This window comes from Chrysochloris asiatica, unplaced genomic scaffold (assembly GCF_000296735.1).
Source record: "Chrysochloris asiatica unplaced genomic scaffold, ChrAsi1.0 scaffold00154, whole genome shotgun sequence".
Taxonomy (NCBI): domain Eukaryota; kingdom Metazoa; phylum Chordata; class Mammalia; order Afrosoricida; family Chrysochloridae; genus Chrysochloris; species Chrysochloris asiatica.
In genome coordinates, this window is record NW_006408672.1 from 8,077,995 (window position 1) to 8,102,974 (window position 24,980).

At 39.9% G+C, this 24,980-nt stretch overlaps 1 protein-coding gene across 1 annotated transcript; it reads left to right on the forward strand.

The window, feature by feature from the left end:
* The first annotated feature begins 228 nt into the window (after positions 1 to 228).
* On the forward strand, positions 229 to 24,980 carry PSMG1 (proteasome (prosome, macropain) assembly chaperone 1). Its single transcript, XM_006870843.1, has 7 exons — positions 229 to 354; positions 4,447 to 4,553; positions 5,827 to 5,978; positions 17,787 to 17,849; positions 20,790 to 20,988; positions 22,412 to 22,548; positions 24,906 to 24,980. The coding sequence occupies exons 1-7, from the start codon at positions 230 to 232 to the stop codon at positions 24,978 to 24,980; spliced, it is 858 nt and encodes a 285-aa protein (XP_006870905.1). The 5' UTR covers position 229.

Genomic DNA, 24,980 nt, shown 5'->3' on the forward strand with positions numbered 1-24,980 from the left:
GAGCTCGGGGGCGGGCTCAAAGGCGTGAGGCGGTGAAGACTCTAGGGATTGGCGGGGCTCAGGAGGGCTGTGCAGAGCGTGGGTGAGTCGGCTTTCCGGCTGAGGGTAGGATCTATTCAGCTGCGGGGTGGGGCTCCTGTCATGGGGCGGAGCGCGGCTCCTGGGCGGGGCTCCTGGGCGCGTGCGCATTCTCGCGGCGTCGCAGTTGGGACAGGGAATCGAGGCGATTATGGCCACGTTCTTCGGGGAGGTGGTGAAGGCTCCGTGCCGAGCTGGGACAGAGGACGAGGACGAGGATGCCGAGAGGGAGACTCCGGAGGACAGGGAGGTCCGACGGCAGCTGGTGCGAAAGAGGTGCGGCACCCGGTGCGGGGAGTCGTGGGAAGCTGGTTGGGACTGGAGGTGCGATGCCTGCAGGCCCGGGACGAGTTTGAATCCAGGGTGGTCACCTCGCTTTTCAGGTACAGTCAACCAATGCAGTACGGTGCCCAGGGCATCCCATACACTCAGTATGCCTCTGAGGAGCCCGGCAGAGTCGTCGTGACTAGTTTGGTATAAGAGGTGTTAGTATTGCATTTGAATCATGAAAGAGAAACCGTTTTGGGTGAGTTGGATTCAGGCACGTCCTTAGGCTTGGTTCTGTGCGAATTTGTGAAGTGCTCTTTTCACTTCTTGAAGATTTACTGGGTTACAATGTTACTATAATCTTACCCTGCATACGCCATACATTTGATTCATGGACACTACCTAATTCGCCTGTTGTTCTTAAGTGCTGTCGAGTTGGTTCCGACTCACAGCGACCCTGTATGGGGTTTCCAAGGAGTGGCTGGTGAGTCCGAACCGCCGACCTTGTGGTTCAAACCCACCGGCGGTCCTTTGCTTTATCTCACAGCGCCACACACCAGGACCTAGTTCTCTTAGAACTTTCATATTCTCCAACCTACAATTCAGTTAGTATATGGATCATTAGCAGTTGGTCACCATGACTATTATTTCTAGTACTTGAAAATTAGAGAGATTAGTAAAATGACACCCTCCCATAAACAATCCTAATTCTGCAATTGTTAGTAGTTTGCCACATCTGTCTCATCTCTCTCACCCCTAAGTGATTCCCAGACATCTTACATTCTTACATTCATAAGAATGTATTATAAATTATTTGAGTATTTGCTTACATATGCTGCTGTCATCCCTAACAAAATTAACAATAGCTCCTTGATATCATTTAATATATGACATATCCTTTAATAAGAGTCTGGTGTGGCACTGTGGGATAAACACTGGACTCCCAGCAAGATCGGAGGTTCAAACCCAGCAGACCCTCCTCTGGAACATTGTGCAGGATTTCTATGAGTGGTACTGATTCCATGACACTTAACAACAAAAACATCATTTAATACCCTGTCTGTGGCCACAAGTACTCAGTTGTCTCAAAAAATGAGTTTTTGCTATATAAACGATTTTTTTTTTTTTTCAAATCAAAATCAATGGCCCGTGCATTATTTGTAGACATTTTGTTTTGGCAGCCTCCTTTTCAATTGTAGCTCCACTCCCTTTATTTCACCCTATTGTCAGAGACTGGCTACCTTGTAGAATGTCCCACATTTTTGGATTTGTTTGATTGTTTCATTATGATACCTTTTAACATGTGTATCCATCATTTGCGGTCCTACATTATCTCCTTCTGTGGTTATGGATCAAACTTGTAATCCATAGGATTTTCACTGGCTGATTTTTGGAAGTAAGGTCACCAGACCTTTCTTCCTAGGTTGTCGTAATTTGGATGCTCCACAGAAACCCTCTTAGCTTAGTAGCAGTGTACAACACAGTTCATTGACGGATATGGGTGGTTGTGCATGATGTGAATTGGCTGGGAATTGAGCCCGGGTCTTCTACATGGAAGATGAGAATTCTACCCTAATCACCACTCTTCTCACCTAAGACAAACCGGAATAAAGGCCTGGTGAATTACTTCTGAAAATCAGCCAGTAAAAACCCTCTGGGCACCAGGAAAATACATAATCATTAGAACAGTCAACCAACCATATTAGATCAAAAGGGCAGCAAGCGTAATGGTTACAAATCAGGCTGCTAACCTCAAGGTCAGCAGTTCGAAACTACCAGCTGTTCCGTGGGAGAAAGATGAGGCTTTCTGCTTCCGTAAAGATTTATAGCCTCGGAAACCCTGTACAGGGTCGTTATGAGTTGGAACCGACTCCACGGCACATAATCACCACCACCAAAGCAAAGAAGGTGGGAAGGGATAGGAAAGGATGAAGGAAAATGGGGAACACAGGAGAGTGCTGTTACATTGTGGGAATTGCAATCCTTGTCACAAAACAAAATGTGTATGAATTATTGAGTGGGAAACTGGTTTACTCTGTAAACTTTCACCCAGATCACAATGAAAACAACAAAAACAACCCTACCATTGTGCATGGGGTTTTCTTGATTCTGGAACAGCATCATCCATCGTCTGCATTTTTTATAAATGGATGTTCACATTAAAGGATTAGATCCAGGTTTAATATTTTATTGATAAGATTTCATTGAAGATGTGATTTGTGTGTGTTGGGTATTGAATTGTTCCCCCAAAATGTATGTTGTAAATCCTAAACCCTTATATTTAAGATTGTAATCCCATTTGGGATTAGAATTTTTGTAATGTCACTGAGTCCATATTAGTGTTGTTAGGTGCCATCAAGTCGGTTGCGACTCATTTTGTTGTTAGGTGCTGTCGAGCCGATACCGACTCATAGTGACCCTGTACACAACAGAACGAAACACTGCCCAATCCTGCGCCGTCCTCACAGTCTTTGCTACACTTGAGCCCATTGCTGCTGCCACTGGGCCAATCCATTTTCTACATTTTCTCTGATCAAGTATGTTGTCCTTCTTCAGGGACTGGTTTCTCCTGATGATGTGTCCAAGTATGAGAGACAAATGACCATCCTGGCTTTTAGTCCAGATGTCACGTTCTTTATGTAATCCAGTTTTCTGACAAATGCCTTTGAGTTGGTTCTGGCTCATAGTGACCCTGTATAGTGTTTCCAAGGAGCGGCTGGTGAATTTGAATCACTGACCTTGCAGTTCACTGACCTTGCTGTCCAGTGTATTATCCCATTATGCCACACCAGGTCTTCTTCCGATTAATAGAGACCCTGTATAGGGTTTCGAAGGAGTGGCTGGTGGGCTTGAACCTCTGATCTTAAGGTAAGAGCAAAACCTTATCCTATAGCATTATACCAGGACTCCCATGTCAGTGTAAGGTGTGTTTTAAGCCAATCACTGATATAAAAAGAGGCAGTTTAAGCAGAGAGAAGTGCTGATATAAAAAGAAGCAGTTTAGGCAGAGAGAAGCAAGCTTAGATGCTAGAAGATGAAGATCTCCAAGGAACATGGAAACAAGCTTCCCTCAGAGGCAATCCAGAGAGGAAAGCTTTTCCCTAGAGCAGGGGTGAGGAATGTCTGACCCACAGGCTATATGAAGCCCACAAAGTCATTTGGTCTGGCCCTGCCAAGGTAACTGCAGTTCTAGCCATCACACTAGGAGTGAGTTAATTAAATGTTTGACCAAATATAGTGGGTTAATTTTAAGTCGATAATTTTGTAAGGCCTGCAAGTGATGTTATAAATTGTGGCAGAGAAAAGATTCTCCACCCCTGCCTGTGCACTGAATTCCAACTTCTGGTTCCCTAAATCTGAAAAAGGAATTTCTGTTATCATCGCCACTTGTGATGTTTCTGTCACAGTGGTAGTGGTTTTGTTTTGTTTTTAATGTTCATTGTGAATTTTGTGATAGTTTACATGGGAGAACATTAGCTTTACATTCATCCTATCGTATATCGTTTCATTGCCAAGGTTACAGTCTCCTCCATGCATCATCAACCAACCAAAGGGTATACCCTGTAAGCTCCCCCTACCCCTCCCATCAGCACACAGCCCCTTTCCTTCTCTGGGTCTAGAGTTCCCAGTCACTCCATCTCTCCATGTCATTGTCTCTGTCTGTAAGGCAGTGTTTTTAAGGCATTCTGTTGTCTGACTCTTAGGGTTGCTGAGATTGGTCAGTGGGCCAGGTAGATAGCCCACTGTTGGCTTTACCACTGCCTTTGCATTTTATGGCTTTATTGGTTAGTTATTACCTGAATCCATTGTTTCCTTAGGATTGTAATCTTGTTCTTGGTAAAATTCCATGCATTTCTCATATTATTGAATTGTTGTTAAGTGCTGTCAAGTCGATTCTGACCCATAGTGGCCCTTTGTAGGGTTTCCAAGGAGCAGCTGGTGAGCTTGAACCGTCGACCTCAAATGGCTTTGCAGTCTGGTGCATTAACCCACAGCGCCACACCAGGACTCCTTATTGAATCATAACGTATGATTTTCATCGTAAAATGGTACTGGTTATTTTATGTGGCTTTAGTTTCATCTTTTCTTTTTTTGTATTAGGGAAGTGCGGCTTTTTCGAAGACAAACAAAAACAACGTTGGAAGTTTCCCTGCTAGAAAAGTATCCTTGTTCCAAGTTTATAATTGCTATAGGAAATAATGCTGTAGGTAAGTAAAAATGCAGAAGACTACACATTATTTTGAAAGTGCATAATCTTGAGTTACTTATTTCTTCCTGTCGTGAAAGATTTTAAATGTCTGTTCCCTTTTTGAAAAAGCCGTGTAACTTGACTTGTGAGTGAAATCTTTCCCATGAGTATATTGTTTATGTGGGACCATCATTTTTTTCCCCCATAAACTTAAAAACAAGATTTAAAGAGAATGCCCTCGGCTTCAGGAACCTACATACTCAAGGAATGGTGTGTAGACCTTTGAGGTATGTAGGCTTCCTTACACCCTTGCCTGTTTGGGTCTGATGTGGAGAACTGAGGTAATGTGTGTATTGTTCTATTGTAGTGATGGTTCTTAGAAGTTTTGAGTTAACAGACTCATTTGAGAATATAAAGAGAACTCAACATATCAATAAGAATTGCTAACATTTTTGAGCACTGTATTGTAAGGTCTTTACACATTTTAATTCATTGATGGGTTAAAGGTAGAACAATGTAGCGTCCAGCTAGAATGGTGTATATATATTCGTACATACACAAACATGTATCTATTCAGGGGGCTCACTGGCTCTGAGGAGAGCATTTGGGAACCCACTTAAAATTTCTTGCCCCAGAAGGTATCCTGGCTGCTCTTAGAACATAGTAAAACCAGTTGCCATCAAGTTGATTCTGACTCTTGGTGACCTTATAGGACAAAGACTATAAATCTTTATGGGAGCAGACAGCCTCTTCTTTTTCCTACAGAGCAGCTGATGGATTCAAACTGCTGACCTTGTGCTTAGCAGCCCAACAAGTAACCCAGTGCACTGCAGGTCCCTTTGCACTATGAGAGTAGGGTGAAAGGTCTGTCAATAACTTGTTCTGCATTCCTGCCTCCTTAGCTTGTTCTGCATTCCTGCCTCCTGTCTGCCTTTAAGGAGCTGTGGTATCATAGTGGTTAAGAATTGGGCTGCTAACCTCAGGGTCAGCAGTTCGAAACTAGCAGCTTCCATGGAATGAGAAAGATGAGGCTCTTTGCTCCCGTTAAGATTCACAGCCTCAGAACTGACTCCACGGCACCTAACCCCACCACCACCACGCCTTTATTCAGAATACAGCCTTTCACATCTTAAGGACCTCAGTTTCCTTATCTGCAAAATGACAAAGATAGATAGACTGTCTTGACCTTTAGATTTAAAATTCTAGAGTAACTTGAACTTACTTTTTATTAAAAAAAAAAAAGAAAAGCAACTTGTATAACAAAGCGCTAATAACTCACGTTTTTTCCACAGCATTTTTATCATCATTTGTTATGAACTCAGGTGTCTGGGAAGAAGTCGGTTGTGCTAAACTATGGAATGAATGGTGTAGAACCACAGACACAATAAGTCTGTCCCCCACAGAGGCTTTTTGTGTGTTTTATCATCTAAAATCAAATCCTGCGGTACGTGGAATTTTAACTTGTGTATTTAAAAAGTCATTATTAAGCATCATTTATACGCTAGTGCTGCTATGACACAAATATAAGTGTGTGATTCTAAAGAACAGAAATTTATTGGCTCACAGTTCTGGAGGCTAAAAATCCCAGTCAGCGTCTGGGCTGTGTGATTCTCATCTTTTTTCTGTTGTTGTTGTTAGGTGCCATAGAGTCGGTACCGACTCATAGTGACCTTATGCACAACAGAATGAAACACTGCCCGGTCCTGCACCAACCTCACGATCCTTGTGACGTTTAAGCCCATTGTTGCCGCCACTGTGCCAATCCATCGCGCTGGGGATCTACCTCTCTTTCTCTGACCCTCCACTTTACCACACATGATGTCCTTCTTTAGGACTTGGTCTCTCCTAATAATATGTCCAAAGTATGAAAGACAAGACTGGCCATCCTGGCTTCCAAGAGCACTGTGGCTGTGCTTCTTCCAACATAAACATAGATTGATTTGTGCTTTTGGCAGCCCATAGTACTTTCAGTATTTTCCTCTAACACTATTAACTCAAATGCATCAATTCTTCTATGGTCTTCCTTATTCACTGTCCAGCTGTCAAATGCATATGAGGTTACTGAAAATACCATGGCTTGGGTCAAGTGCACCTCTTGGATTTCAGCAAGCCAGGTTGTATAATTTGCATATTGTAGGTTTTTAATGAGTTTTCCTCCAATCCTGAGGCCACATTTTTCTTCATATATTCCAGGGTAGCTGGATTATATGAAGAAAAGTATTTTGTAGCTTCAGGGTTCCTGTGACTCCTTGGCTTGTAGATAGATGATCCTTACATGGCTTCTGTTTTCTGTGTATACTTGTGTCTTTATCTAGTCAGCTGTTGCTATGCCTCAGAAGTAATTAGTGTAGGATACTACACTGTTATGTCCTCATTCATGTAATAATGCACCTCATTCTAAACATGATCACATCCATAGATGCAAGGGCCAGGAAATCAGTGCATAGTTTTGGGGGCACAATTCAATTCCTAACACTATTTATTTGAATTCCCCATTCATTAATATGTACTTTTCGGCTGAGGAAATCTGCCTGTAGAGAGTGGAATCAAAACAAACCCGTGTCTGTGGAGTTGATTCCTACTCATGACAATCCTAAGTGTTTTAAAGTAGAACTGCTTCCTAGGACTTTGTTGGCTGTGATGTTTATGGAAGCAGATTGCCAGACTTTTCTCCCGCAGTGCCGCTGGGTTGGTTTGAACTGCCAACCTATCAGTTAGTAAGTAGTTGAGCACAAACCATTTGTGTCACTCAACCACCTTCAAACCACTTTTTTTCTCCCTCAACCTTTTATTTGAAAGGTTTACAGAGCAGATCATAATTTTGCATTCAACAAATCATATACTTTGGTTGCAATCTCTTCCATGTACCAACCGTTAACTGTATTTACCCCATTCACTTTTTTTTTTTTTAATTAAAAAAATTCCTTTCACTTTGCAAGCATTTTAAACACACACACACATAACTGTTCCATAATCCTCCCACTCATGCAAATAGCTCTCAAGTTTGATTCTTCAAATTTTACGTTTTTTCCATTCTGGCTCATTCTTTGCTTCCTCATCATCAGATTCAACTTGGACAAACAATTTTAGGCTGAGTCTTGGAGTATGCTGGAGAAACCAGTATGGGTTGTCTTCAGCTGCTTTGGCATGCCGCAAAATGACTTCTCTGGGATCACTGTCATCGGTGTTGTCCAAAGCAATGTCTTTTACAATGTAAGAAGACAGTGTGCTCCCATGGGTTCCAACCTGGCCACCACAACCTGGGCCTGCTACAGGAGGTTAGGGTTTGTGAGACTTCAGGGGGTCCAGTATGTCCTTCTCCAGCTGTTTTCTTGTACTCCGCTGGCGGGGCTCACGGAACATAGGCAAGGCTTAAGGGGTGATAATGTAGTCTTGGGTTAGAGTCTCAGCTTGTTTTGCCTTCCATTGTGTTTTTACCACACATAATTTTGCTCCCCTCTGACTATTGTTGAGGTCATAATACACTTTGGCCAATCCATTTCCAGTTCCGACCATAATCTGGTTCAGTTTAGGATGCCACAGGCAATGAACAACACTCGCATCTCTGATGTCTATTTCATAGACTTTTTGGAAAGTATTGCACTCAAAGAAAACAAGCTTGCCGCTGCCACATCCCCGTTGAACAGATGTGCCGGTGACACTGAATTTATCATCTGGACTGAAACAACAGTCAGTCATTGGAAACATGGTGGGAAGAACAGAGGCTGAAAAAAGTGGCTTATTAAACTGTTGGACATCCCATAATTTTAATGTATCATCACCTCCACGAGAGACAAGGGCATTGCCATCATAGGAAAAGGTCACACAAGGCGTGTCTGTACCTGATGTGTGAGCTTGTTTATAGTAGAATTTAGGTTGGACCAAAAACCAGCAAAGAGGGTAGAGGTGCAGTGAAGTTCGCCGTCAGCAATACCACAGAACACCAGGCAAAGCAGATCCAGGGCAGAGCTCCAAAACTCAGAGCCACAGAGATAGGAATATTTTGAAGGTTTGAAGGCTCATAGATTGTGGAACCTGCGCACTTTTGAATCTGCCGGGCTGGGCTTGGAGGCCTGGAGCTGACATCTTGGCGAGACCACTCCTATTCATTTTTAACTATTGCATTCCTCCCTGTGTCTTCTGCTGCTTTATCTTTCTACTGCTAACTTCCCTCTTGTTGTATATTGCCTGCCCTGTCACCCGTGTTAACATTTGTCTATCCTCTAGCCTGTGAATAATTCCTCCCTCCCCAAGCTGTAACTATCATAGATTGTTTCTTTTATGAAGAAAACCTTTTCTTAGCTTTTTGCAACATTAGTCTCATATAGTATATGCCCTTTTGTGATACACTAATTTCACTTACCACCACTCATCTGCAGTTTGTCGTACTCTAATGGCTTGTGAGTTGCTGTGTTTCTGGAAGCTTTGTCACAGGTATTTTAAATACCAGCAGGGTCACCCATGGTGGACAGGTTTCAGCTGAACTTACAGAGGAAGGCAAACTAGAATAAAGGAGAGACAAACTACTTCCAAATATTTAGTCACTGAAAATCTTACGAATAGCAGTGGAACACTGTCAGCCCCAGACTATTGAATATTGAAACATGATGAAGAGCACCAGAATATTGTCAGATATAGTGCCAGAAGATGAGCCCCTCAGGTTGGAAGACCCTGAAAATGCGACTAGGGGAGAGCTGCCTCCTCAAAGTAGAGTTGACCATATGACACAAATGGAGTAAAGCCTTTGGGACCTTCATTTCCTGATGGGGCACAACTCAAACTGATGAGTAACAGCTGTAAACCTCCACTAATTGGAACGTGGAATGTATCAAGTATGAATCTAGGAAAATTGGAGATTGTCAAAAATGAAATGAACATATAGATATCCTAGGCATTAGTGAGCTGAGAAATGGACTGATACTGGCCATTTTGAATCTGACAGTCACATTGTTTACTAAGCCAGGAATGACAAATTGAAGAGCAATGGCTTCAAATTCATCATCAGAAAGAACATACTAGGATTTGTCTTGAAGTAAAACAGTGTCTCTGATACTGATATCCTTATGCCTACAAGGAAGACCAGTTAATACCACTTGTATTTAAATTTATGCACCAATCACTAAAGCCAGTGAGGATGAAATTGAAGAATTCTACCAACTTCTTCAGTCTGAAATTGATCAAACATGCAATCAAGATGAAGTGATAATTATTGGTGATTGGAACGCAAAGGTTGAATCAGTAGTTGGAAAATTTGGCCATAGTGATATAAATGATGCTGGAGATTGTGTGATAGAATTTTACAAGACCAATGACGACTTCATTGCAAATAGCTTTTTTAAGTAACAAACGGTGACTATACACATGGACTACACCAGATAAGGTACACAGAAATCAAATTGACTATATCTATGGGAAGAGACTGTAGGAAAGCTACATATCATCAGCCAGAACAAGGCCAGGGCAGGCTGTGGAACAGACTATCAATTGCTCATATGCACATTCAGGTTGAAGTGGAAGGAAATTAAAACAACCCCATGAGAGCCAAAATATAACCTTGACTATATCCCATCTGAATATAGAACTCATGTGAAGAACAGATTGGATGCATTAGACACTAAAGATAGAAGATTAGAAGAGTTATGGGATGATGTCAAGAACACCATACAAGAAGAAAGCAAAAAGAAGACAAAAAAGAAGGAAAAGACCAAAATGGATGTCTGGGGACACTTTTCAGTGTAGAAATGCTAAAGCAAATGGAAAAAGTGAGGAGGTACAAGAGCTGAACAGAAACTGTCAAAGAGCATTTCCAGACAAAATTAAATATAGTGAAGTATGCAAAGACCTGGAGTTAGAAAACCAAAAGGGAAGAACAGCATTTCTCAGGCTCAGGAAACTGAAGAAAAAATTCAAGCCTCAACTTGCAATAATGAAGCTTCTATGGGCAAAACATTGAATGATGCAGAAAGGATCAAAAGAAGATGGACGGAATACACAGTCATTGTAACAAAAAGAATTTCAGTGGTCAGCCATTTCAAGAGGTAGCATATGGTCAAGAGCCAGTGATCACGAAGGAAGTTGTTCAAGGTGCATTGAAGTCATTGGCAAAGAACAAAGTACTGGGAATAGATGGAATACAAATTGAAATCTCTCTACAAACTGATACAGCACTGGAGGCATTCACTCATCTATGCCAAGATTTGGAAGACAACTGGCTGGCAGGTTGACTGGAAGAGATCTGTATTTGTGCCCATTCCAAAGAGAAGTGACCCCAATGAAATGCGGAAATCATTGAACAAATCATTGATATCCCTTGGGAGTAAAGTTTTACTAAAGATAATACAAAAAAATGACTGCAACCATGCATTGACTGAGAACTTCCAGAGGTTCAAGTCAGATTCAGAAGAGGACGTGGAAGGAGGGATATCATTGCTGACATCAAATGGATATTGACTGAAAGAGAATACCAGAAAGGTGTTTGCTGTGCTTTATTGACTATGCTGACGCTTTCAATTTTGTGGATCATGACAAGCTATGGATAACATTGCAAAGTATGAGTATTCTGGAACACTTAATTGTGCTCATGATGAACCTATGCATAGACCAGGAGACAGTTGTTTGAACAGAACAAGGGAAAACCAAATAGTTTAAAATTAGTAAAGGTATGCAATAGGGTTGCATTCTCTCACATACTTATTCAGTATATATGCTGAGCAAATAATCTGAGAAGCTGAATTTTATGAAGAAAAGCATGACGTCAGGATTGGAGGAAGACTCATTAACAGTCTGTGTTTATAGATGATACAACCTTGCTTGCTGAAAGTGATGAGAACTTGAAAATACTTGATGTTCAAAAACCACAGCCTTCAGTATGGATTGCATCTCAGTGTAAAAAAACCCCAAAATCCTCACCACTAGACCTATAAACAACAACCATATAAATGGAGAAAATATTGAATTTGTCAAAGACATCATTTTGCTTAGATCAACCATCAACCCTTCATGGAAGTAAAAAAATCAAATGGTGTGTTGCGTTAGGCAAATCTGCTGCACAAGACCTCTTTAAAGTGTTGAAGAGCAAAGATGTCAGTCTGAGGACTAAGGTGCACTTGATTCAATCTATAGTATTTTCAAGAACCTCATGTGCATATGAAATTTGAACAGTGGATATGGAAGACCGTATTAAGAATTGATGCATTTGAGTAAATAGTGTTGGAGGAGAATACTGAAAGTACCAGGGGCTACCAAAAGAATAAACAATCTGTGTTAGAAGAAGTACAGCCAGAGTGCTCCTTGGAAGTCTGGATGGCTAGAGTTCATCTCACATACTTCAGACATATTGTCAGGAGGGGACCAGTCACTGGTAAAGTGGAGGGTCAGTTTAAAAGAGAAAGACCCCCAACGAGATGGACTGGCACAGTGGCAACAGCAGTGGGTTCAGGTGTAGCAACGATTGTGAGGTTGGCCCAGGACTGGGCAGTGTTTTGTTCTGTTGTGCATAGGATTACTGTTGAGTCAGTACTGACTTGATGGCACCTAACAGCAGCAACAATTTCACTCAGCATAATGTTCTTCAGGTCCAGCCATGCTGTGAAGTGTTTCACAGATTCATCATTACTCTTCAGAGTTTTGTAGTATTCCATTGTGTGCATATGTACCAAAGATTGTTTAATCATTTTTCTGTTGATGGACATATAGGCGGTCTCCATCCTTTTGAGATATCTCATGTAGACAACATCTTTTATCATCATTTTTTCTTATCCATTCTGTTCTTTATGTCTCTTGATTGGTATGTTTTGTTCATATAGATTCTGTGTCATTATCAATAGGCATTAATTGATCACTGCCATTTCTGTGGTTTTTTTTTGTGTGTGTGTGTACTGTTGGATTTTTTTTTTTCCCATGACATTAGTCTCATGATTAGAATTTAATTTGTTAATTTGAAATTTCACAATGCTTCATTTACAGGATTGAAATGTAAATACTTTTCTTGAAGAAAGCAAAATACAAACACAAAAATATCCCAGTATTGCAATGTCATGAAACAAACGTGTATGAATTGTTGAATGAAAAAAAAAATTGCTCTGTAAACTTTAATTCAAAGCACACAAAAAAGAAAAAAATTCCAATAGCTAACCCCAGTGTAACCCTGAAGAATAAGTATAAATAATGCAACAATTTGTTTTTTCTTTTAAAAAGCAACTTGCTCCATGTAATAATGCCTGTAAAATAATACCATCTATTGTTCAGCATTTAGGGATAAGCAGCATAAAATATTAAATTATCATGTTAATTGTTATTTCATAGAAAGCGTTTTGCCATTGGCTCAACTATAATGGGCAATTTGTGGACTTTGTAAGAAAGTTTAAAATTCTCATTTCTTACATAAGTACTAAAACAGCTTTTTTTTTTTCTGTTTTATTTTTTTTTTAATTACAGAAAGTTGAAATAATTTTACAGTGAGCACACACACATACGCCTACTTAGATTCTACAACTGATACCTTATTATACTTGCTTTGTCACACATTTTTCCAATTAGATGTCTCTCCATACATCTGGAGTTAGAAAACCCAAAGGAAAGAACATGCTCAGCATGTCTTAAGTTGAAAAAACTGAAGAAACAATTCAAGCCTCAACTTTCAATACTGAGGTATTCTTTGGGAAAAATCATGAATGATGCAGAAAGCATTAAAAAAAGATGAAAAATACAGAATCACTGTACTAAAAAGAAATGGTTAATGTTCAACTATTTTAATAGACAGCATATGATCAAGCACCAGTGGTACTGAAGGTAGAAGTCTAAGGTGCACTGAAGGCACTGTCAAAGAACAAGTCTCCAGGAATTGATGGAATACAATTTGAAATCTTTCAATAGACTGATGCAACACTGGATGCACTGATTCATCGATGAAATTTCAAAGAGTTTATGGAAAAAAATTCTTACCTTTGATTTCATTTTCCCAGGAACTTTCTGATGTCCCTTCATATATGCACCCAAACTATATATGTGTGTGTGTGTGTGTGTGTGTGTGTATATATATATATATATATATATATATATTTGTTGTTGTTGTTATGTGCCGTGCAGTTGTTCCAACTCATAGCGACCCTGCACAGGGTTTCCGAGGCTGTAAATCTTTACGGGAGTAGAAAGCCTCATCTTTTCTCCCGTGGAACAGCTGGTAGTTTCGAACTGCTGACCTTGTGGCCTGCAGCCCGATTTGTAACCACTATGCTACCAGAGCTCCTTTACATATATATGTATATATATGTGTGTGTTTTGAAAGTTTTATTGTGAATTATGTGATAGTTTACATGGGAGAACGTTAGCTTTACATTCATCCTTTCGAATATCGTTTCATTGCTGTGGTTACAATCTCCTCCATGCATCACCAATCAACCAAAGGGGATACCCTGCAGGCCTGCCCCCCTGGTTGCCAGCACACAGCCCCTCTCCCTCTCTGGGTCTAAAGTCCCCAGCCGCTCCATTTTGCCACATCATTGTCTCTGTAAGGTAGTGCTTTTAAGGAACTCTCTGTTTCTGTCTCCATTTCTGGTGTCACTGCTTCTCTGGGTAGGGTCCCACTCTCCGCTCTTCTCCCTTGGTGGCCCCAGGGACCTCCACTCCTAGACTGCAAAGTCAATCACTCCCCTCCTTTTGCTACAAAATGTCTACCTTTACATTTCCAACCCTGACGATCAGTCCTGATAACAGTTATTCACTATTGTATAACAAGAGACCTATCTGCATCTCCTTTCATCAGCTCCACCCAGACAGATTAGATACTGCTCAGTGGAGATTCTACTTTCCTCCACACCCTTTGGATCTAGGTTCCCTCATGAGAGCTTGTAAGCCAGTCACTTCTTGCCTTTGTAACCCGCTTCACCCCCCCATTTTGGGTAGCCAATGTCCAAGATGCCCATCCCAGTCTACTCTGTGTATGGGGGGACAACCTATATTTTAAAAACTGTTTTATATTTCAATGTTTTCCAAATTCTCATTTATATGGCTGAATCACAAAACATTCCCAAACTGAGTCAGAACAATTTTATTTGCTTATTTTATGGTTCTATGACTTGTAGGTTGAGCTCAGCTAGGTGGGTTTTGTGCTGGCCTCTATTCCTGTAGCCACAGTCATTTGGTAGCGCTGTTGAGGCTGGATTGTGCAAGATGCCCTCACTGGATCAATTCATAGAATTGTGAGTTTCTTTTTATATAAAGTTATACATGCACATAACCAAATTGTCTTCTTTTATTATTTTAAATACTTGTCTTCTCAGTTTCTTTTTATATTTATAAAATATAAAATCATTTTAGTTTAGAATAATTTTTCAGATTGCATACTTTTTTTTTTAAGGTTTTTATTGTGGATTGAGTAAAAGTTTATAGGTCAGATCATCAATTTTGCATTCAACAGTTCATACAGAACTTGTTTCATTACAATGATTATAATCCTGTCATGAGCCATCAGTAAACAGTGTTTCTATTCATTTTAGCTCTTTTTTTTTTTTAACACTCATACTTGGCTTGGTTCCCAATCATGTGACTTCAAACTCTTGGAGAGCAGGGTCTTCACTGGGGTGGATGGGGGTGGAAGTAGGCCACACCTCTGGTCACCAGAGGAGTGTGGGGGAAAAGTAGAAATCACACATTTTCCCTTGCCTGAGCAAATCTGCCCTGCCAGACCTCCCTCCGCTGACAAGTCTGTGTACAAGATGGTGGAGCCTTGTCTGGCCAGCTGTTTGCCTTGTCAGTCTCCCTCTCTCTCGCTGTCCTGTCCTTGATTGTCCTCTCTCCCAGCAAGCACTTCCATCTACCTCTGTAACCTCTCTTCTGAAGTTCAAGGTACCAATATTTTCATCTGTTTCTGTTTTATTTGGTTGGTCTTATCTTGGTTGTAGAGGATCCATGTAGTGCATCTGCCTAGTCCTCCATTCTGCCAAATGTCCCAAAGTAGTTACTTTTTGTATAATTTTATATAAATGTCATTGTGGGATATAAAGTGCATTATTTAACTTATTTTGAGAATTGGAAATTGCTTTTGGTAGCAACAGAATATAAGCGTTAGATATTAAAAGCTTGCCATCAATCAGAAAATTATTTTGGTGACTCTAAATGTGAAAAAAATGCGTTTACTCTGTGAAAGCCGAGAATTCTGCTTTTTGGCTATCAACTCATTATTTGGCCAGCGACTGGTTCATACCAGAAACTCAGTATTTGCCAAGTAATGTTGTATGAATTCTAAACACTATTCTCTTGTCATCAGGTTTCTTTGAAACCAAAATTGTCCTCATTTTTCAAGTCCTCGATGCTGAGTGATGTTATTAGGTTGCATGTGTAATCCTATTCTTGGTTCATACAGAGAACATATATATGACTTGGGTTATTTGGGAGACAAGTCAGGTGGCAGATGAGATAGCCAAGCAGTCCTCCAATCCACAGCTGCTGAGCACTTGACCAAAGGGACCCAAGCAATGGAAGAAGTCAGTGAAGTAAATTTGTGATAATATATACTTCTATGATATTTATAAAGTTTATTATAAGGACTAAATGTTAACCTTGAAAAATGCAAAACTTGCTTTTATAGTCTTCATAGTTTGCTTCTAGAACTTGTAATCCAAGGTTATTGAACTTTAAATTTGCCTAAAAATATTTGTCTTTTTTTAAAAAGCAAAAAACTTTTTCTTGTGCTGTGGGTGAAGGTTTACAGAGCAAAAGAGCAGATTTGTTTTCCATTCAACAATTCATACACCAAACTCATCAGAATTTTTATGTCTCAATGAAGGAACTCTACATGTTCTTGTATGTGATCTTTAGTGGAAAGAATTTATTTAAAATAGTTAATGAAGGTCACCTAGGTGAAATGTCTGTTGCTGTATCGAGTTGTCCCGTTTATTATTATTACTATTATCTTGATTATTCAGACCCTTGTGTGCCGTCGAGTCTGCTCTGACTCATGGCCACTCTGTAAAGGGTTTCCAACAGCAACTGGTGAGTGTGAACGCTGACCTTGTGGTTACCGTGGTTAGCAGTTCAGTGTTTATCCTTCAGTGCTATACCAGGGCCCTCTTAGTTATATGTGTGGGTTTTAAAAAATCTGTGGAAAATTTCCATGACCTTTTTATTATAGTTTCCACACACTTTTTGAAGTCTCCTTGTCTGTCCAGTCATCTTCCCAATCCCATGCCCTTTGTTTCCTTCTGTGCTTTCTCTTTGCCTTTGGGTGTTAATGGTTCTGCAGTATGTTAGCAGATGTGGTTACTTCCTATGGATAGTTATCGTTTTGTGAGCGTTTATCCTTAGGAACCTGCTTCATCCTCTTAACGGTATTGTGGCATTGGAAGATTAGCTCCCTTCCAAACTATTCAAGCATTTGGTCTAGACGTTGGTCACTAAAATAGCACCATCTTCACAGACACCAGCTGTTTTCTCAGGGGCCATTTGCTATGCTGCCACCTGATGTCTATTCATTGCTTCAATCTGATCTTCACAATGTATGACCCCATAGAAAGGTATTAGGACTGGTACCATCGTCCCATTTTGTCAAGAGGGTCCTGATAGTCTTTCTTGGCTACATGAATGCCTCTGTCCGATTATCTCATGTGACAGCTCTCTTGGTGGCCTTCTCAGTGTGCACTGCACTCTGATATTAATTGCCAATAGTGGCCTGAGACTTCATTTTTAAGGAAAAACGCATAGGCCAGTGACAAATATAAGAGAGTAAGTGTTGCAGATTACGTGAGGATTCACATGATGTATATGGTGACAGAGGTTTGCTTAACTTTTTCTTTATAAATTTTATGTTCTTTGTTTTTGCTGTGAGCATACTCAGCAGAACATGCATGTCTACTTGTATGATTCAGTGCTGACAGTCTTTAAGTTGTGCAGCTACTCACCCCCCTTTTCTGAGTTGTGCCTCCCCAGTTATATAAACTCACAACCCTGTAAGCGTCCTGTCGCATCTTTCCAGTTGCTTTTTGTCGATTTGATTCTGTATAGATAGCTCTTAAAAGAGCAGAATACTCAAGACAGATAGTTTTTGTTAATGAAGCTCAACTGCTGTTTGGTATTATGACTTCAGTGGGTATTTTTGGTTTAAGGTTTAATGATTGTCTTAGGGCAATAGTTCTAGGGGGTTCATCTAGCCTCCATGACCCCAGAAAGATTAGAGTCCGTGAAAATTTGAAATTTTGTTTGGGGTATGCATAAAATTTATTTGGCTTGACACAAAACTTGGAATTTGATTTTTCAGATTTTCCTTTGTCAGTGCAGTTGCTACGTTGCCGAAGATCAGCAGTATCAGTGGCTGGAAAAGGTAAAGAGGAAATGGAAAGCTCTCACTTTATTTACATCCATGTAATCAAATATAGGGGATCAAGGGGAAGTATCTGTTTCTTTTCAGAAATAAAGTAGGAGTTTGTTATATAGTTGGTGCAATAAAAACAAATTATTTATTTCACACGACCAATTTAAGAAATAAAATTAGCTATGTGCTAAGGGTTACAGGTCATAGGAGTGTAAAATATGTTTTCTTCGCACCCAATAGCTTGTTATTTTGTCTGAGAAAAAACAGGCTACCCATATGAAGCCGAGTAGTGTCATAGCCAGAGGTGGGAAAGGGCAGTGGGGGCTGATGGACCTACAGGGCAGCCTGAGGTAGGGGGATAGGAAACAGCTGTCCTCATAGCCACCTCTCACTCCAAAGCCCCTGTGTCTGTCTGTCATTACTGCCATTTCTCTTACCATTAGGCAGTAAATAGATTGAGTTTTCATTTTGTTAGACAGTTGCGCACATGATAGGTGCTCATTGAAACACATTTTTTTAGGTGAATTTTCACTTAACAAATAATGCTTGAGAATAATCATAATTTTGACAGTTGCAGTTTGTTTTTAAATGCAGTATGTCTTAACGTTTGAGTTAGCTGTATTTTCATATAAGTAACCAACCAGTTGCCATCGATTTAATCATAACTCACGTGGGTGACCCCATGTGTCAGAGTAGAAGTGTGGTTTTCAGTGGCTGAGGTTTAGAACTACTTAGATCACCAGTCCTTTTTTTCTGAGGTGTTTCTGAATAGACTTGAACCTTGGTTAGTAGTCAAGCATGCTAACTGTTTGTACTATCCAGGAACTGTTGTATAGAAATGTTGCAGTCAAATTAATTAGAATTAAGAAATTTGGTGTGTACCTGTGTAAACCAGATTGGTATAGTTAGAAATATTTATTATTAAAAGTTATTGAGTATAGTTCATTAAATAAGACCTGTTGAAGGAGATCTTATGAGTCTCCTGATAATTACATATGTATTATGTTTATGTGCTTACATGAGTTTGTCTAGGGAGAAAGTCCTTAGCTTTCATCAGATTTCAGAAGGTTAGCAACAGCTATATTAATGTGTATCTTTAGTTTATGTATGATTACTGTCATGCCAAAGATACTTTAATATTTTATTTTCGTACTATGGAATAAGTGAACATATTTTCTCTTCCACAGATAAAAATCAGATTACGCATTTTCAAAACAAAAATTTTTAAATACATGATTTTCTTCCTAGGGGCATTTAGAGTTCCCCTGCTGTTTGCTCCAGTTCAGCCACTTGCTCCTGGGTGCGACACTAAGGGGTTCAGGGTACATTGTTGTTGTATGTCGTCGAGTCAGTTTCAACACATAGCAGTCCTGTATAAGACTTCTGAGAGCCACTGGTGGGTTTGAACCTCTAACCTTGTGGTTACCAGTCCAGTGCTTATCCTGTAGTGTCATACTCATGTCTTCAGACTACGTTAGTGCCATCTTATCCAGGGTTTCAGTTACCTGCATTCTGAAAACACTGAAATTGCTCCATTTTGAGTTGTGTGATGAAATTTCCTGCTGTCTCCCTCCCTTCCGGAGTGGACACAAACCTGAAGACAGTTGGTGAACCACTGTGCCATAATCTGCAGGCATCTGCCAGGTTAGCATTGCTCACCCAGGGTACCCTGGGTACTTGTCGTATGCGTATATAGGAAAGAACATAGTATATATAGGGTTCAGTAGTATCCTCTGTTTCAGGTACATTGGAATGTATAAGTTCTTGTGGATAAGGGGAGACAGTTATATAAGTATTGTTAAGTTCTGTGAGTCAGTTTTGACTCATAGCGACCCTGTATATAGGGATTCCGAGGCTGTAAGTCTTTTGTGGGAGTAGAAAGCCCCATCTTTCTCCCACGAAATGGCTGGTGAGCTTAAACTGCCAACCTTGTAGTTCACAATCCAGTGCTTATCCTGTCGAGCCACCGCCTAAGTAGTATAGGGAGGGCAATAAATGAGGTCTTGTGAATAATGCTTTCTCTCTTAGTGAGGTATAACAAGTGTATGTAGTGCTGACTTCCTTTGCCTATTTACAAAGCTGTGATACAGTGAAAGTAGCCACACAAAATAATTTGTGGCACATAATATAAAATCTACTATTCTGTTTTTATTATTTGAAAACAGCCATTTTCTTCTCTTCATAAAATATTTTCAAACAAGTGCAGCGACCTAAAGATCTCATTTTCTTTTAAAAATACCCACTTTTTTTGTTTCTATCACCGTAGATTCCAAAAGCTGGAAGGATCCTTGGAAATCTGCCTAATCTAAACTGTTCATATCACTAAAGAGGATATTAGGGTTTGGAGCAAGGGGAACTTGTGTATGATTATGTTATTGTTAAGTACTGTCAAGTCAGTTCCTACTCATAGTGACCCTGTATAGGGTTTCCAAGGAGTGGTTGGTGAGTTTGAACCGCTGGCCTTGTGGTCTAGGTCTAGTGCTTTATCCTGCAGCATCACACCAGGACTCCTGCCTGTGATCATAGAAACTTAAAAAGGATGTAGTAGGAATCGTTTTTCAGTTATCACTGGGGGGTAGAAGAGAGGGGTATGTTAGCAAGCACCAGCAAGTGTGCTTGGTTGAGTCTTGTAGTGGCTGCTCCAGGTGCTTGTATATGGCTGTGTTTAATCCAGATTGCAGCTCTGGTAGTTGGTAATGCTGTTTTCAGTTCACGAAGGAGGAAAGTGACTTGAAGAAGATCATGTAGCTAGAACGTGACAGAACCAAGGTTGTCCCAGGCCAGGGGGCCAGCAAGTCATGTGTCCTGTTACTGCAGGGACCCTCCCTCACCTGCAAAGAAGTGTATCACTCTATCCTGTTAGGTAAACTACTAGGGGAGCGTTTGCATCTCATAACAAAAGTTTATAATTTTTTTCTTTTTAACCATTTGAAACCACTTTTGTGTTAGGTTTTTGGCACTTGTCCGAAGAAGAACATGCAAGTAACAATTCTCACAAGTCGACATATCACTGACTATAAAACTTCAGAATCTACGTGCAGCCTGCCGTCTCCTTTTCTGAGAGCCCTGAAAACACAAAATTTCAAGGATCCTGTGTGTTGTTCACTGCTAGAACAGCCAAACATCGTCCATGATCTTCCTGCAGCAGGTAGTGCTAAAAATGACTAACACTTACATCATGTCTTGTTGTTGTGGTTAAGTGCTGTCCAGTTGGTTTTGACTCATAGTGACCCTATATAGGGTTTCTGAGGAGCCGCTGGTGAATTTGAACTACCTACCTTGTGGTTATGAATCAGGCTGCGAACCGCAGGGTCAGAAGTTCGAAACTACCAGCTGTTCCACGGGAGAAAGATGAGGCTTTTGCTCCTGTAAAGATTTACAGCCTCAGAAACCCTGTACAGGGTCACTATGAGTCGGAACTGACTCTACGGTACATCACAACAACAACAACCTTGTCATTGCTTGGTTGGTACTTATTACTTTAACTTTTATGCTGATCTTTTTGAGTCCGTTTGCTAATGATGATTGACACTAATACATTGCCCTTAAACCTCAGTATCTGTATGCTGTATTTGGTTTGAGTTTTAAAACTTTCCAGAGGTTTTTTTATGAGAGCTGCTCAGATTTCTTTCTTTTTTACTATTTTTATTGTGACTTGGGTGAAGGTTTTTGAGGACATCACTTTTGCATTCAGCATACCATACATATTTTGTTTCATGTCATTGATTGCAGTCCCCTCAGTGTAATCTCACTTATCCCACTTCCTCCCTGGGTTCCCTGTTTCCATTCTTTCTTCTTCCTAACCCTTCTGAACTTTGTCCTGGGGTAAATGCTGCCCTTTTGATCTCAAATGGCTGATTGTTCTAAGGTGTGTGTACCTCACTAGTGTTGTTCCCCTTATAGACTTAGCTCAGATTTCTCAGTGTCTGTGTTTCAGAGTTGCTCTTTTTATTTTTGATCTTTGATAATTCTAAAATGCAAGTCAGTGTTAGATGTAAATTGTTGGTGTATGAAAAATGGGTACAATAAGTATCACGGTAAGTTTCAGATAATGAATCTCGGTAGTTGGTTTAATATTTTTTACTGTTACTGTTACATTCTAGCATGATGATAAAAATAGATTAAAAAATAGATTTCCATTTACTTTTAAGTAGGTAATACAGTGTTATAAAATTGTATTGAAGAGGACTTTTTTCTCTTTTGCCTTTATATGAAACGTTTAGTTGAGTATGAATTGGCGAAATCTTTTACATTATATACTATATATTTGTTACATAAAATTTACTTTATTATAGTCAACAAAATTTCAGTCTTTTAGCTACTGAAAATATGTCTCAACATTATGTCAGGAAATGTAAATAAACATAAAATGCACAAACCTAGGAGATTACTTAAGAGATCATTGACTTTGAAAGAAAATATGCATTCTAGAATCATTCAGAATGCCAGTGAATGCTTTGATTGCAAGAGCAACAGAGACTTGGCTGTTTTCCAGTCAATCCTTTATTATTTAAACTTGTTTTAAGCACCAGGTAATAGAAAATGTGTTTTTTTCTCTTGTATCTTTATAGTTCTGAGTTACTGTCAAGTATGGCGAATTCCTGCCATTCTGTACTTGTGTTATACCGATGTCATGAAGGTAGACCCCATGACAGTAGAAGCTTTTAAGCCCATACTTTCTTCCAAAAGCCTAAAAGGTTTGGTTAAGGTAAGTAATTTGAATTAGTAGCTGAGTTATTATAATGAGCTTAATAACAGACACAAATATATGGTATCAATTTGAAGCCGAAGTAACACATATTAACCTGTTATTCCAGTAAGTTCAGACTTCCTGGTGTGAATTTGACTGTCACGCTTCTTGGTAGATGTTTAAAACTTGATGAATGTTTTGTTAGTGTATGATAGATTAGTGCAATACAATTAAGTCACAGATGTCTACCTAGAAAGATGGCTTTACTGTTCTAGAAGTTTCTATAACAATTTAATGTGGAAAGTTGTAATTTTTGAGAAGTACTGTTGTTGTGTGCTGTCGAGTCAGTTCTGACTCACAGAGACCCTGTGTAGGGTTTCTGAGGATTATGTGGTGGATTTGAACTCTAGATCTGGCGGTTAGCAGTCCGATGCTTATCCTACAGTGCCACACCAGGATTCCTTTTTTTATGAATCAAATTATTGTAATGTTCATTCCTTGGGTTTATTACACAAGACTGGGTGTATGAAGATGAGAGAATTATACAATAAACATACTTACTCCCTGCCTTAGAATGTAAATAACTGTCAGCTTTTTTCTTAGAAAATTCATAAAGGAACCTGTGATTTCAGGTAGCTCAAAGATGTCCTTTCTTTCCCTAAGAGATTTGCTGAAAGTTTCTGAACCTCCAGAGTGAGAACTTACTCCGTATAGAAAAGAGATTATAACAACATTGTTCTGCACCTGTTTTATTGTGGAATGACCACTCATGCTAAGAAGACTTTTCTGATAAGTTCTTTCAGAGCTAGCTGGTGTCACAGGTATCTAAGGTAGTTTGTCAGTACTGTGTGGGAATGGACTAAATTTTAACAAATTTTGGTGTCCCCAGTTCGTCATGTACTTGGCTTATAGAAGAAATCCTTCAATAATGATTTGTTGAATTAATGAAAAGTAAAGCTGTAAAACTTAAAAAAATTCATGTACTTCATACATATCTTTCAAATGAAGTACAATCATGGTTAAGTTTTCTGACACAGTGTGTTCTTATATTTAGCCTCTCTTTCATAGTATATACTAATTAATAATTTTTTTATCTGATGGGACTTCAGAAAACTTATGGAAAAATTCCATTATCTTTTGATTTCATGTCTCTACCAACTTTCTGAAGCTCCCTCGTATAATTGACTGATTTGCTCATCTCAGTTTGGGAAGAAGTTCCCTGAGAGAGGGAGCAGGAATTTGCTCATTGCTATCTTCCCAGCCCTTGGTACTGTGCTCAGCACACAGGTGCTTCATAAGCATTTGTACTTGTTCTGGACATTGTAAGGTTTTTAAATTTTAATTGTAATAAATATATATGTAACAGGACGTCTGCCATTTCAACATTCTTCACATATTTAGTACAGAGACACTAATTTTTGTTTATCCTGTTGTTCAGTTATCATTCTTATCTGTTCCCAACATTTCATAGTTGTTTTAGGTAAACTTTCAGCTTTGAAGGGAAGATTTAAATATCCTTTTTTAGTTTTACCTTTTCATTTCTTGCTTTGAACATAATGATTTGTGGGAGGGTGAAATGGCTGTTTTTTAACAAATATACACTGTGGGATAGAGCACTGGACCTCCAGGTCGGTTTCAAACACAAGGTTGGCAGTTCAAATTCACCAGCTTCTTCTTGGAAACCCTATACAGGTCTGCTATGAGTTGGAACCTACTTGATGGCACTTAACAACGGCAATTTTTTAAATGACCAGATACATTCATCCTGAGTTAGCTCATAGTTTCTTTCCATTTTAAAGTGGCATCTGTTCAGTACAGTAGAACTGTCTTGAGTAACTACTGTATGGACACCTTGGTGCTGGGTGATCTACCACTGTGGGGCCTCCAGTGGTGAGTGAGCTCCACAGTTATGAGGTAGTGCCAGGGGTTGTAATGCCAGTCTATCAGGATGGGAGGCTCAACCGGTATGCCAGCTACAGGAGGCAGCAGTTACTTCTGTGGAAAGTGGCAGTTGAGCTGGATTTGAAACATGGTGAGTCTTAGCAGGTGGGAATGTGCAGAGGGAAGAAGCAACAGGAGTTCAGAGCGGGGCATGTTGGGGGTGCATTTGGGGAGAACAGTGGTGAATGTGGTACTGCAGTATGAGAGGAGGTGCGAGGTGATGTGGGACAGAGGCCGAGGTCATAACATTAGTCAGCGTTTTAGAGCAAGAGAAGGACATGCTTCTGACCTACATGCCATACCTGCATCACTTTGGAACTTTCTTTGCTTAAGTCTTGAGACTGTAGGGTTGAACTATATATATATATACACGTTGCTTCTAGTTGTGTTCTTGGCGTCAGTGAATTCTTCGCAACTTTTTTCTCTTTTTCCAGAATATTCCCCAGAGCACAGAGATGCTGAAGAAACTGATGACAACAAATGAGATTCAGAGTAACATTTATACATGA

Bases quoted from the DNA above. Each gene is read 5' to 3' on its own strand.
- PSMG1 (XM_006870843.1), top strand. From the start codon at position 230: ATGGCCACGTTCTTCGGGGAGGTGGTGAAGGCTCCGTGCCGAGCTGGG. The intron at 17,850-20,789 runs GTAAAGAGGAAA...CTTTTGTGTTAG, and splicing joins AGTATCAGTGGCTGGAAAAG to GTTTTTGGCACTTGTCCGAA. The intron at 20,989-22,411 runs GTAGTGCTAAAA...GTATCTTTATAG, and splicing joins CCATGATCTTCCTGCAGCAG to TTCTGAGTTACTGTCAAGTA.